Consider the following 15,491-nt stretch of genomic DNA (forward strand, 5'->3'; position numbering starts at 1 on the left):
ACAGAGAAATTGCTTATATTTGATGAGATTATTTTAATGTACATTTATTTTATTATAGTGTAAAACATAAATGATATTGCACACAAATGATACTTTTATAATTTTTTCTATAAATATATATTTTTTAAAAAAAATTGGCATACTAGCTAACTGCAAAATGAAATGTAGAAAGAACAAGTTTGATACACAAACGACATGCACAATACCAAGAGACAGTAAGTATAAAAAAATGGCTGCTATAAAGAAGTGGTTATAAATAGCAAAGCCAAAGGGAAAATAAACCCATGGGCTTCTAATGAATTTTATTATTTTGCTCTTTAAATGTTGCTTACAGTCTTTTAACTGTTCTTGTAGCACATCAGGTTTATGAATTCTCAGAAATTATTGGTAAAAATAATTGTTGTCAATTGTAAATACTGAAATAGCCTTGATGATACATTGCTATCACTTAGTATTCTCCAATATGATAAGTCAAATATTTGTAAAACATTACATTTGTTTTATATCTGTTTATCTACAGCATAATATTTTTCTTGGCTTCTAATGAGAAACTTCTAATGAGAAGCCAAAACTTCCATATTTAATAAGTAAAATAGGTGGTACGTATAGTATCCTGTCATTAAAGAGGGCAGCTGAAACACCCACTGATTCTCTTATGCCTAAGGATGTGCTTCCAAAGTAATTTGTTCTCCAAGCTGCCATGGCACTCACGTGACTGTACATGGTCACAGCCCAAAACCACAATCCAGCTAAGAGCCATGAAAGCATTAGGCCATTCTTTGAGAATACAGGAGCAAAGCAAGTAAAAGGAACAAATACAATTGAGCCCTGTCCTACAAGAAACAATGAGCATTTTTAGTGGTCTATTTATTTTTTAGATGATGACTGTCATTTGGATTCATGGCATCTTTTTTTTCTTTCTTGCTCTCTTTATGCAGCTGTTCCACGCACAAGTGATACGCAGTGTAGCTCAGTTCCAGAGCCTAGGTACGGAAGGAGAATCGGCTCTGAGTTTTCAGCAGGCTCTGTTGTTCGATTTGAGTGTAGTCCTGGCTATCTGCTACAAGGCTCTAAAGCTATCCGATGTCAGTCTGTACCTAATGCTTTAGCTCAGTGGAATGACACAGTGCCAAGCTGTGTAGGTAAGCAATTACATTTAAGTCATCTGTTCTGTCACACGTCTCTGAATCAGAATTCTGGAACTGTTTCAGAAAATAGTATTTAACATATATATTCGCTCTCCTTCGATTAATATCAGTCATGCCCAATTTAAAAGAGCAGTTTTCCATATCAAAAAGTAATTGAGTACCAGCTGGTTGGTAGGCAGTATAGTGTTTCATATAATGACTTAGATTATATGAACAAGTGTGATGCACATTTTCTTGAACATTCATTATTTTCATGACTCATCTACAGCTTGAAATACAGGACAGAATTTAATTCTCCAGAAGTGTCTTTACCTGTTTTATTACACAGTACTTGTATATTTCTATCACACATAGAATGATGATTTCTTTTTTCAAGTAGAAACATAGTGTACATTGAATAATAATAGCATTGTTAAGTATAGCTAATTTTCTTCAGTCTATCAACAGACCTGCAGTGGGATAATGTTTAGCACTTCAAATTTTTTTCTAAATGTTCAAAGGTTTTCTTCTCTCCCTCCTTGGATTTATATTCAAAAGTCATTGCTATTCATAGGAATTTAGTCTATAATTAATGAGTGTTCTAAAAATAAATGTAGGTGTCCTATTTTCTGTGTATTCTGGTTTTTTTTGTTTAGTTTAGTTCTCTTTTCTTGAACCTTAAAGAAGCAATTGTGTATACAGTAAAAATATTTAATGTACCACACTGCTTTACCAGCTAGATACAATATTGGAACTATCTTAGGCTGTGGGTAAGTTCACACGATTTCTGTCAATCATGATAGTGTTTAATGTTATGTCTTTACAGTTTGTGGTTACTCTCAGGTAAGACATGAGTAGGCTGTGCTGCTAGGCTGTTCTAGGCTTCACACACTCAAAATGAAGTTAACTTCTGAATTGTTTATTCATGCAGGTTGTATCTTATACTTGATATTGTTCATATATTTTAGATACATTGCTTTCTAAGTTCAGATCATTGCTTCACCTCTGTGTGTTTATGCTACAGAAGAGATTTATTATAATTAGCTTAGAAAATTATTATTACTTTTCTGTTCTCTGAAGTGGTTTAGGTTTTGTAATAATTCATGATAATACTTTCTTTCAGTGCCATGCAGTGGGAATTTTACTGAGCGGAGAGGTACTATTCTTTCACCAGGTTACCCTGAACCTTATGGTAACAGCTTGAATTGTGTGTGGAAAATCATAGTGACTGAGGGATCAGGTATTCAGGCAAGTCTATATTCTGTCAAGCATGGAATATTAAGTACTTTGTTGTTCAGTTTAAAAAGTAATTGTTTATTTCTCTAGAATTGTCAGAAAATAGCAATCGGTAACAATTTTTTGGGTACTTGAAATATTTGTGCTTTGTTTTTCTCAATATTGTTCTTTGGTTAGCTTTATTCTGTGTTACTTTATTTTTACATGGGGGTATGAATGAGAAATGGTTAACAAGCAGCTTTCTCTTGTAACTGAGTAGAATGTTGAAAGCAGGTCCTGATCCTTCAATCTGGTATGCAAATGCCAACCCTTTCTATCTGCTAGGATATCATTGAGGCACTTAGAGGTCTGCAACTGTGTTAATTATCTGCTCATTTACACTTTGAGTAATTATTTATAACCATGCAACATATGTGCAAAATCCTTCTTACTTACCTCGTGTCATATTTTCTAGAAGTTAAGACAACTCAAAAAGTGAATGTTAATGTTTTATTTACATTTTTTCACTCAGGTATTTTTGTTTGGATTTGCTTATTTATGGGGTTTTTTTGGGTCATGTTCTCTCTTTATTTTGTTGTTTCTAGAACATTTAAAAATACATATGGCTAGTTGGTTTAAAAAGTTCTGTCGTGGTATTTTACAGATCCAGGTCATCAGCTTTGCCACTGAACATAATTGGGACTCTCTTGAAATATACGATGGTGGAGATATGACAGCACCGCGTCTTGGGAGCTTTTCAGGTGAGGATATGCCGTGATTTAAACATACAGGTCTATATATAGTTGTATGAGAGAACATGTCTTTGCTCACACATATACACAAGGAGTATATTTGTATTGCATCTTTCATGATATCATTATGAAACGTTTTCATTTTGGGGAGGAGATTTCAGGTGCTGTAAACATGTCAATATTCAAATTCAAAGAGAGATTTTCAGAAGAAAATATGAGACTAAAATGTTTAGCTTTGATTAGTGGGATTTAGGTGATAATACTTTAAAAAAAAATTCTTTCTTTTATCTTAACTACTCATCCCACAGAGAAGATACGGTGATTTAAATTAGTACTGACGTTCAAGGAGCTTCCTTTGATAACTCTGACTTAGTTTATCCTTGTTAGACTCCCTTTCTCAGGAAAAAGATGAAGCATTCAGTATTCATCCAAACTCCCCAGACCTCAGAGAACAAAACAAATTACTACAATTGGGACACAACAAACATTGTAATTTGTTGTTTCACATGTACATCAGGCATATATAGTTTTACTCCTTTTTTATAAGACAATTTTTATAGAAAGAGCATGTTCTATAAACCAAACCAAGAGAAAGAGATATCTCATATAAGATTAAGTCACAAATAATATCGCAGACTCATGAACTCTATCACAAGCCTGATCTGATTCTGGTGTAGTTAAAGCATTTTGTGGAATTTTGCCTCTCTGGTGACTTCACGAACATTTAAAGTATAGATGTATATTGGATTATGTAAGGAAATGAACAATCAACTGAAAAAGTTAACCCCGTATTATTCATTTGGATATTGAATTATAATAATTTCAAGTTGCACCTCAAAATTTAGATATTAAAATGTGTTGTGGTGTTAACCTTAGTAGGCAACTCAACCCCACCCAGCCGCTTGCTCGCTCCCACACAGTGGGATGGGAGAGAGAATCAGAAGGGTAAAAGTGAGACAACTTGTGGGTTGAGATATAAAAGGTAAAGCAAAAGCTGCACATGTAAGCAAAGCAAAATAAGGAATTCATTCACTGCTTCCCATCGGCAGGCAGGTGTTCAGCCATCTCCAAGACAGCAGGGCTCCATCATGCGTAATGGTTTCTTGGGAAGAGAAATGCCATAACTGCCAACAGCCCCCCCCTTACTCTTTTGTCTCCCAGCTTTTATTGCTGAGCACGACGTCATATCGTATGGGATATCCTTTTGGTCAGTTGGGGTCAGTTGTCCCCGCTGTGTCCCCTACCAACTTCTTGCCCAACACCAGCCTACTTGCTGGTGGGATGGTGTGAGAAGCAGAAAAGGCCTTGACTCTGTGTAAGCACTGCTCAGAAATAACTAAAACATCCCTGTGTTATCAACACTGTTTTGGTCACAAATCCAAAACATGGCACCACGCCAGCTACTATGAAGAAATGTAACTCTACCCCAGCCAGACCCAGTACAAAAGGCTATAACATTTTATATTAAAGGCTAGTAGCTATGTTGTATATTAAATTTGCAATAAGAAAGAAAGAAATTATGAAACGTAATCAGCTTTTGACAAGTGCAATATGTGGCAAATATATTGGACGCATTGGATAAAGAACTGATTAAATGATCCATTTAACAATATTCCATTTAACAATACTCAAGACTCAAAACACTTTCTTATTCTATACTAAAAGTGTGTCATCTTGCTTTAGCTTAAAAGCCTTCCTAATTCCCAGGGAAACTGAAAAAGACAGTTTTTTGTATTGGAAATATTTAATTGGGAATAGAGTAGCACAGCTTTATTGTGGATTTCTCTCTTTTGTATAATGAATGTCAGACTTAAAATGAAGCATTATTTTGTATATGGGAAAGGCCTAATGAAGATTATTTAAACAAGACATGAAATCTGCTGTTCTTAAAACTGAACCAGTAATGTGACATCGAAACTGAATTCCAGGCAGAATTTCATAAGTGGTAAAATTCAGCAGGTATCATTTCTCTCTTACTAAATCTTGTACAATACCATTGTCTTCTGCTGCACTCTCTGTGAATTCATCTGTCTTCTAAATAAGCATTCAAGATGCACAGATGTACAACTAATTACTAAGAACTTACTAAACTGTGCTGCTAAACTGTATCACAGATTTGGAAAAGTGAATTCACTGGAGTCTGTTTCTTAAGGAAGACTTTACAAAGATAGGTAACTATACCATTTCCTCATGTCAGGGCACAGCAGGGACCGGCTGCTCCCTGGGGTCAGGGTGCCAGGAGCGACGGGGGCTCTCTGGGGCAGCAAGACAGGGCCTGGCAGCCAGGGCCCGTCCCACTGCCCCAGCCAGGAGCCGGGCAGCTGGGGAACACTGGGGCAGCCCCAGTCCCAGGCATTAAGCACCTCTCTGGGGACCGGGACAGGCTGGGCTGGGACATGGGCCCATGGGTGGGCCCAGCTCAATGGGGCCCATGGCCAGGTAGGGCAGGGCTGTGGGGAGCTGGAGACTGGCCCTGCTGCGGCATCACTGGGGCAGGAACTGATGGCCTCTGGGGCTGAAATGGGGTCCTGGGCCACGGGCAGGGTGGAGACAGGCCCCAGGGGGCTGGGCAAGGCCAGAAAGGGCTGTCTGCTAGAGCAATCTGAGCCCTTACATATTGTCTTGTCCTTTTTGGATTAATCCTGTGGGTCATCTTTTATCAGTGAATGGCAGAAATATCAGGGCATTTTTCTTCTTTTTATGCTATAGGATGCTATTTTAGGGGAAAGTGATAGGGGTTTCATAAACAAAGCTATAACAAAAATCCTGAGACCATGTGTTAACAGACATAAATATATCTTGTGCTGCTGTCTTCCTGGTGGCAGAATACGTGAATTTTTGTACAACCATCCTGGAAAGAAGCTGCTGTGGGTAGGACTGATGTGTTGAATGCCAAGAGGGATTCTCTCCCAGCATGCTTTTGTGGCATGTGACAGAATAGCGAACTAGTGAGTTTCCTGTGCCTAATATTGACAGGTGATGCCTTTTGGTGGGCAAACTGATTCTTTTTAAGACCAAGTTTTTCAGATGACACTAGACAGTGTCGAGAGACATTCAGAGTAATTGGAAAACTATGAATTATTTTTTCTTTCAATATTACTCATTCATCAAAGTAGTGCTCGTGACTCGTGAGGAAATAAAAATAACATTGCCTTTAAAAGACAACCATCAAAATAGTTTCTCAGTCTTTTGCAACAGTCGCTGTACCACTTACACAATATATGTAGGTATAGCAGATTTTTGATTAATGAATGAAGCTTAGTTGCCTTACCAAATGCTTGAATGAAACAGGATGATTAATGAAAGACAGAGTTAATTCTTTTCATATTATTACTGATCAATTTTATGATGAGTAGACATGTTTCCAAGTTTACATAATAAAGTTATACCTGTAATATTTTAATAAAATTAAGGGACTGTTTGCACAGATTGACTCTTAATTCTGTCAGTTGGGAAGGCCACAGTTTTTACAAACAGGATAGATTTTACTTGCTTTATTCAGAAAGAAAAAAAAAAGATACTTGCTATATTCAGAAAGAAAAAAAAAAGAAAAGCCATAACTGGAATTGATTTTTCTGCTGCAGATGAACTATACTTCATTTTTCATTTGGAAAAGTAATTTAAGTTCCCTGTTTTTCAATAGCCATCCTGCTTTCCAAAAAAAGGTTGATTTATTTAAAAATATGATGTTAAAGAAAAAAATAATTTCATTAAATGATAATCAGGTTATATGTATGTTAAGTTTACCAAGTGTCTGATCTTCTGTGCTTTTCCTTAACAGCTGTAGTCTTATATTTTCCACTTCCTCAATCTAATATGGGCACCTTCCTTCCAAGAATATTTTTCTCTTCTAAAGCCTGCATTTATTATAAGACTACAAAATTGTCAACTGAATTTAGAGAGAGTCTGTTCTTATAGCTCAGTAATGGCAGTTCCTACATGAAGCCTGTCCATTAAGCCAAAAATGCACAAAGACTTATAAAACTTGGAAAACTGTCAGGCATCCCACGAGTGTTTGTAAATATGCTGTGCTGCCAAATGTGTCACAGAATGGAATTATGAGAGAGTGGAAATTCCTTGGCTGAAAGGACAGAAAGGCTTTCATCAATATGACAAGTGAAGTCTGTCCTGGGCTCCTTAGTGAAGGTTATAGAAATAGTAGTGGAGTGAGAGGATATTCTTACAAACATGTTTCTTTTTCCTGAGAGTATTAAGTCTGAACTTAAGAGAGAGGTCATTTTACTTAATACACAGAAATTAACAAAAAAGTGGAAACAAGCCAAAAAAGCAGCAGTATTTTAGAATTGTTAGTTTGGGACTGATGCTTCAGTTGACTATGGTATATTCAAACTGAAAAAAAAATAAAATGAGACTAAATATAACTACAGCTCCATCTAAAATTGGAAATGCAGATAACACCTGGCATTATTTTACATATGTATATGTATTTAAATATGCATATATATGTGTATAGACATATACAGAGAGAGTATACAAATACAGTAGTCATTAAGGTTGACATCTGGAGAATCTACTCTTACGATGATAGCTAAATTTAGAAAGAAATTAGGTAAGAATGTGATCCATGTTTTATGTTTGTGCTAACCCAAGAAATGCCTAAAATGACCATTAATCTCCATTCTTGGTCTAGAAGTTTCTTAGATACCTAGACAGCCTTTCACACATGCAGTGTAGTGTTCTTCTCTGGAGTGAGATACGTTGCTCTTGGTTGTCATTGCTAATGCTTGAAAGGGCTAGTGGAAATAATTTTCTACAATAATAGCATAATTAAACATTAATTTAAGTAGAAAACTTGTCCTCATTCCCTTGTAAGTCTTTAGGGAGGCAAACACACTTACTGCCTCCTAGGAGAATTCCCTATTTTCCAGATTACAGATTCTCAGTTAAGAGGTTAAGAAGTCAGTCAGACTCTGGTATCCATCCATGTTAGATGTCTACCATGGTGATATCTACACCTAAGCTATTATTCATGAAATCTGCTCCTGCTCTTTAAGTACTGTTTCTTTCTATTGACAATAAAGGAAGTCAAACAACTAGGACACCATGGGCAGTACATCTGGTCACCACACTAAAACATATCTTCCATGCTTCATATACCCGATCCCAGAAGAAGCAGATGTTGGCAAGTGATCAATACAATTTGTTAGATCATAGAATCATAGAACAGCCCAGGTTAGAAGGGACCTCAAAAGATCATCTAGTCCAACCTTTCATGGGAAAGGGAGACTAGATGAGATTGTCCAGCACTGTCCAATTGCACCTTGAAAACCTCCAGTGATGAGGACTCTACCATGTCCCTGGGGAGGTTGTTCCAGTGACTGATTGTTAGCACTGTAAAAAATTTCTTTCTAATGTCGAGATGAAACCTCTCCCAGTGCAACTTGGACCTGTTGCCCCTTGTCTTCTCCATGTGGCTCCCTGTGAAGAGAGAGCCTCCATCTTCTTTGTAGCTGCCCTTTAAGTACTGGAATACTGTGATGAGGTCCCCCTCTGAGCCTTCTCTTCTTCAGGGAGAAGAGACCTAACTCCTTCAGCCTTTCCAAATAGGGCAGGTTCTCCAGCTCTTTGATCATCTTCATTGCCCTCCTTTGGACCCTCTTCAGTCTCTCCGTGTCTTTCTTGAATTGTGGGGACCAGAACTGGACACAGTACTCTAGGTGCAGCCTGACAAGCGCTGAGTACAGTGGGATGATCACACCTCTATCTCTGCTAGTAATGCCTTTCTGGATGCAGCCCAGGAACCTATTTGCCTTCGTTGCTGCAGCGGTTCACTGCTGACTCATGTCCAGGTTGTTGTCCACTAGGACCTCCAGGTTCTTTTCAGCAAGGCTGCTCCCCAGTCACACAGATCCTAGACTGTACTGTGCTCTTTGGTTATTCTGACCCAGGTGCAGGAATTTGCACTTGTCTTTGTTAAACTTCATACTGTTCTTGCTAGTCCGCTCTTTCAGCCTGTCCAGGTGTCTCTGTAAGATGGCTGACATGTCAACCTCACTACCCAGTTTAGTGTTGTCAGCAAACTTGGTGAGCGTGCTTTCAATACCATCATTCAGATCATTTATGAAGATGTTGAAACAGTGTGAGGACCAGTATTGACCCCTGGGGGACCTCACTTGTGACAGGCTGCCAGCCTGAACTATGCCATTGAATGTGGCAATTATGAGAATTAAAAACTCTAGCCTCATTTGTTTCTCACAGTACAATAGGATATAATTTCTCATCTTATTGAATATCACCCTCTAAGGAACTAAAAGGCTGGTGTTAAACATTACCAGATCCTACAAAGGAACAGAACTGCCAGAAGAACAATTTTGTTCAATGAGGAGTATAATCATTCTGAGTCAACATCCTCATTCTTACAGAACAGACACCTTAAACATCCTTAAATGTATTTCAAATTCCATATGGATACTGTGAAAAGTTCTCCCTCCAGGATGTTTCACTATTTTCTGTATTCCACGGTAAGTATTGTGTGATGTGAATGCTCTGTACTGTCTGTGAATTTCCATACTTGGAGCTTCCATGTCAGACAATAAAACCTTCCTTAAAGGCCAACTTGTCATCTTTTAGCTCCTCACCATTTATATCAAGATTTTGCTTAATACAGTTTTAGATTTAAAAGTATTTACCATTTCCTTGTTTAGACTGTAGACTTACGAAGATAATTCTTTCCAGCATTTCTTTTTAAGCCTGAGTTTCAAGCTCATACCTAGGCTGCTCACAGTTACTATAGAAACAGCAAATACCCCACAGGAAATGAAAATATTTCTTATGCAACAACTGTTGAAGTTCATTAGCTACTTGTTACTGTCTTTGCTGGTAATCACAGAAAATGATGTATTTTTAGCCTCAGTAAATGTTCCAGCTTTAGACTGTAGAATGTGAGCTACATAGTAGTCATGTGGTAAAAAAGAAAATGTTGTGTCAGACTTAGCAATGCTAGTGGCAAAGAATGTGTCCAGGGTTAGTGATAAGCTTGTTGTATAGCGCATACTGAAGTTAGTGGCACACAATTTTGTTACAGTTATTTGAATTAGATAAAGCTAGTATGTTTGGGTTTTTTTAATGTGTTGCACCTGCTGCTTCATTTCCTGTCATACCCTCAGAATTAGGATAAGTGGTTGAAATATTATTGTGGGAAGAAGTTGTGCAGTGGACACAAAGAAAAAATCTGGACTGCTCTGTTCTGTACCGCAGGTTTTTATACACGTGGAAAAAAGTCAAATGGCAGTTGAGCTTGATCTCATAATCAAATCCTTTACTTATGTGATTCTTTTTTTTTGTTTACACCTCCCTTTTCTATCCAAGTCAATAAAGTTTCACCTGAACACGATGGGATCTTGTTTGATTGTACCTATATAGCCTCTTAGTATCATGACTTGTAATCAAAATTTTCTTGCAGCTTCAGGAGAAAACAAGACAGAACATAGCAGAATGTTTGAGATTTCCATGCACTTAATGAGAAGAAAATGAGCGTGTCTGATTCAGTCTTGGTTATGTCTTTTCAATATAACGTTGATATACCAGCATGTTCCATAACTTGTATTTTTCCAGGTACAACTGTGCCAGCATTGTTGAATAGCACCTCCAATCAACTTTACCTGCATTTTCACTCTGACATTAGTGTGGCAGCAGCTGGTTTTCACCTGGAATACAAAAGTAAGACTGCTTGCTTTTTGAAACATTCTCAGGAAAAAGTATGCGTATGGAAAGGGAAAGAGAGGGTTTGGTTCTTTTGGTTGTTTGTTTTTTTTTCTTCCCTGACTACCAAAGTCTACATGGCATGAACCTGGTATAAGTGATATCTGTTAAACCGAAGTTTTAAATGAAGCAACATTTGAAATTGCTGGAAACCAGCGTTCACAAATTAGCAGCTTATAACAAATCAACCTGGCAATTCAGAACAACATTTTAAAAATGTGGGGTTTAATTATGCTGTGGGTTTTTTTCCAACATATTTCAGCTTAGTTCTGAAATTTAGGTAACAAAAAAATGTAATAGTTTCACTGCTTGGAAATAGATAAAACCAGAACACATAACACGTGTTTTTTTCCTATTTATACATGTATATATCTATTCCTTGCTGTTCTTTCCTTTCCTTCAAATTCTTTTCACTCCACAAATTGCTGTAATTACAACAAAAAAAAAAAATTATAATCCCAGAGCTACATGGAAACACTACAGTTATCTTGGTAAATCACTGGCGGTATAAACAGAATAACCTAAGAATGTTAATGGCAAATTCTGCAATATATCAACTTTGTATATGTTTTGTGAGCAGCTTGGTTCTAAAATACAAAGGTTTGGTGTTATAAACATCAGTGGATTACTTCACATAATCATATCTAATTAAAACATACATGTTTGTATTATTACCTCTCTCAAAAACTTTAAATACTATAGAATATAATAAATTCAGCACATGTGCTTGCATAGTATTGTTTAAACTGGAAATGGTTATTACTAAGAGTATTGTAGTCTTTAAAAAAATAATGTGATGATGAGTTAACAGTCTGATGAATGTTTTGATGAAGGTCACAAAGCAAATCCTCTTTAATTTTTGAACATGAACGTGCTCTATTTTCTTACAAAGGACATTCAAGAATTTTCTTGAAAATGGAGTTCAGTTTTGTATTACATGCCTTCCAATATTAATGTCTAAAAATGTTAATATTGTTATTCATCTTTTTAAGTACACATAAGTAAATAAACACATGGATGATCTTTAATAAGCTCTATTTAGGATTGAGATTAAAAATTATATAAAATATAAATATGTACAGAATTTTGAAAGACCAGATTTTCAGCTCATAACAAATATTTTAAAGCAAACATAATCCACAAGATAGTCTTATGTTTTCATTTAGTTTCTTGTTTATTTCAAGCATTTATATGAAAGCATGTTGTAGGGTTTTTAATATAATCATTCTAATGGTGATGTAGAATGAGAATATGACTATTACTTCTGCAGAAATTTTTTTAGAATCTACTATTTTGAAAAAGTTCTCTTTTTTTGTCTGGGGAACCTTCCTCCCCAATTGGTCAGCCTGTTTTCCTCCCCAAGCCTTTCCCCTTAACCTGCAGTGATAGTGTAATTTCATATGAAGTGTAAAGAAGTATAAATTTATTCTAGGAAGTTGCTGTACAATGAACATTTTGAAGTTCAATTTTTATCTTTTACTGTATCAGTTTTATTATCCCTGTGAGTCCTGAAAGAAATGTGTTCTGTTAACAAGTAAAAAGTGTTTGGGATCATGCAAGGTCTCTTGGATTTATGCTTTTGTTTGTCTCCTAATTGCCAGTCCCACAACTGTGTTCTGTTAAAGCATCTATTGAGTTCAGTGGTTCCAATATTTCAATGCCAGGGTTTTTCAGAAGTGCAACTCAGTACAGGTCAAGGTAACAACATTCAGCATTCAGAGCTTTGTTAACTATTCTGTTGATAGTCTGGCAGGAAAGAATAATTTCCTTTCTTACGTGGTTATATGGTCTCTGCAGGGCTAGCAGGAGTACAGTACATCTGTGTGTGTCTCTGACTACAGAAACTGAGCAAATCCCCACAGCAAGAATTTACTGTTTTATATTGACCAGTCACCTTTTTAGAACAAGAAAGAAGCAGAGAAGGAAATACTTTTCCGTGTAACAAGATGCAGATATTGCTAGTGTTTGATTATGAATTCTGAAGCCTGTGGTCATTCGGTCACCTACTGTTTGAAGCAGCGTCGGAAAAATAAATACCTTTGGTTCAGAAGTCAATCTAAAATTTAGAATAAAAATGTCCTTTTTTTGAGGAGTTGTCTTACTAAAGCAAATACAGAAATGTTTGATGTCTAAAAGAGCATTCAACATGAAATGCTATGTTAGAACGTCAGGTACTTTTGATAAAAAAAAAGGAAAAGGAGGGCTAGGTTCATAGTCTTTCTAAATAAAATGTATTGCAGCTGTAACATTCAGCTATAGTATGAGGCCTCAGTTCAATTCTTTCATCTTCTTGCAGAAATTTGAACATCTGAGTAGTCATAGTGGGGGTCCTCAATATCTACTTTTAAGGCTGTTCTACTTAATAAGCAGCTGTAGCAGGATTTATATCAGCATTCTAATTACCAGGAAAAATGGTCAATCATTGAAGTTCAGCTTATATTGAAACATTTTGTAAAAAGTAGTAGAGCACTAAGATCAGATGTATAAAGAATACACCACTGTTTTGAGGCCAGAGACCTATGTTTAATGTGTTCATTTAGAGGACAGAGCTGGACTTGGATGTATGTAGGATGTAGGCAATTGGTCATGATACTTAAGTGGGTACATGATTTTCAGTTCTTGTTTGAATATGTGTTTTAAAAGTTTCTGGAATGGAATTATAGAAAAGAACTTAGGAGTTTGTCTCCTGTGCTGAAATTCTCTCTATACGTCTGTAATAAGGATATTCCTCTGAGTAACAGCAATGTGGGTTCAAATCATCGCAGGTAACAAAGACCTTCTCTCTTACTTTTTGTAAGTTGTCAGTAGCTGCTTTGCAGGAGTCCACTCTGTTGCCTTCTTTCAGTCTGTCTTCATTGAGGACGGAGGAAAAGCAATGGATTCTGGACCCTGCAGTAAGAAAGGCCTTCTTCCCCATTCATCAATTCTGCTCTTTATTGTAGCGCTTCTCTTTTATGTAGTCACAACAAAAGGAAATTCAGTGATGTATGGAAAAAAGTAGTATTTCAAACATGAATGACAGATTTCCAGAAAGATTTATATAACATCCCTTTCATTTCCTGATCAGAAAGCAAGCTGAGGGGACGCACTAGATTAGAGAGAGGAAGAGAGAGCAAAAAATTGCTGGGAAATATTGTTGATAAGTAAGAGCTAGTATCAGTATAGATTCATTTAAAAAAACCAACAAAATTATGCCAGTTTATACAAGCTGAAAAACTGTCCCTTAGTTTTATAAATTAAAAAGAAATAACAATAAATGACAATAATATAATCATGCAAGCAAACCAGAATTAATATGTATTTATGTATTTTAAAAAGCTCCAGCATAGCACTTCAGCAATGTAGATGCAGAGTATTAGCTATTTAATGGTGTTTTACCTATGGACAGACAGAAAGTTCATAGAGAAGAAAGACTCCAAAAATTAAATTTTAGCTAGTCCTCAGAAAACAAAAATTGGTGGGTACACTTTTTATTTCATTTTCAACTAGGTAATTTTGTTCTTCTTTAAAGTATTTTGCTATAGAAATTTGGTGGGTCTTCTGTGACCCTGATTAAAATTTAATAATGGTTTTATTTAAACTATTTAACTTTTAGCTGTGCTTATTTTAGTATTTGAGTAATGCTTTTATAAATTTAAATGCAGTTCTATATAGTTCCTGCTCTTTCGTGGAAGGGGAATGGCTTTGTTTATTAAGTTGTTCTCCTGAGCAATCAATTGCTGTCAGTCAAAACTAGCAATAAAAATTCACAGTTGTTCTGATTTTTTATTGTATTTCAGGGAAATCCACAGAGATCATGACTTAATTATATTTTCTAAAACAATAAACCAAAATACCAAACTTCATAGCTACCTACATCATTCATGGTATACAGTCTTAGAGTTCTTTTCTGCTGCTACATGTACACAGTTCCCAGTTAGCATTAATTGAAATCATATGTATGCGTCAGAGGACACTGGATCCTTTAATATTGTTTTAAATATAAGTATTTTGGAAAGAGAAAAAGCTATCTGTCTTTGAAATTGAGAAAGCTGTAATGCTTTTCATAAGGCAAAAATTTTGCAAATCCTCTTTTTACATTGTACATTGTATTTCATCTTTTTTTTTTTTTTTTTGCTTTCTTTTAATTTAGGAACCAGGCTTAGTGCTTAATCCTAAAATATTTCAAGAAAATTATTTAAGTAAATGAGCTTTGTTTTAAATCTTTTGAGAATGAATAGAAAATACTACATGAACAGGAAGTGCAATTAAAGTTGCTGTGTATTCATTGTTCTTTGATTAGCAAGAATCATAAATTATTAGAACTAAAACCACTAAAACCCTTCCTATGCAAACACCCAGTAGGTACGAGAGTGTTAGTCCTGGAACAGTGAAGGGATGGCTTTACGCTTTAATATAATTTCTTCTCTAGTGAGAAGTTTTATTCCCCTAGAATTTAGGGAAGTGATTGTGCCCCTGTACTCGGCACTGGTGAGGCCGCACCTCGAATACTGTGTTCAGTTTTGGGCCCCTCACTACAAGAAGGACGTCGAGGTGCTGGAGCGTGTCCAGAGAAGGGCAACGAGGCTGGTGAAGGGTCTGGAGAACAAGTCTGATGAGGAGCGGCTGAGGGAACTGGGGTTGTTTAGCCTGGAGAAAAGGAGGCTGAGGGGAGACCTCATCACGCTCTACAACT

At 36.3% G+C, this 15,491-nt stretch overlaps 1 protein-coding gene across 1 annotated transcript in view; it reads left to right on the forward strand.

Moving 5' to 3' along the window:
• The window catches only part of CSMD1 (CUB and Sushi multiple domains 1), a 1,345,565-nt gene that overhangs the window by 1,140,718 nt on the left and 189,356 nt on the right, over positions 1-15,491 (forward strand). Inside the window, 4 exon segments of the mRNA XM_019474454.1 lie at positions 939-1,142; positions 2,251-2,375; positions 3,007-3,103; positions 10,670-10,774. Of these exon segments, the coding sequence (XP_019329999.1) occupies positions 939-1,142; positions 2,251-2,375; positions 3,007-3,103; positions 10,670-10,774 (531 nt within the window).

Source organism: Aptenodytes forsteri, unplaced genomic scaffold (assembly GCF_000699145.1).
Source record: "Aptenodytes forsteri isolate BGI_AS27 unplaced genomic scaffold, ASM69914v1 Scaffold100, whole genome shotgun sequence".
In the NCBI taxonomy this organism is placed as follows: domain Eukaryota; kingdom Metazoa; phylum Chordata; class Aves; order Sphenisciformes; family Spheniscidae; genus Aptenodytes; species Aptenodytes forsteri.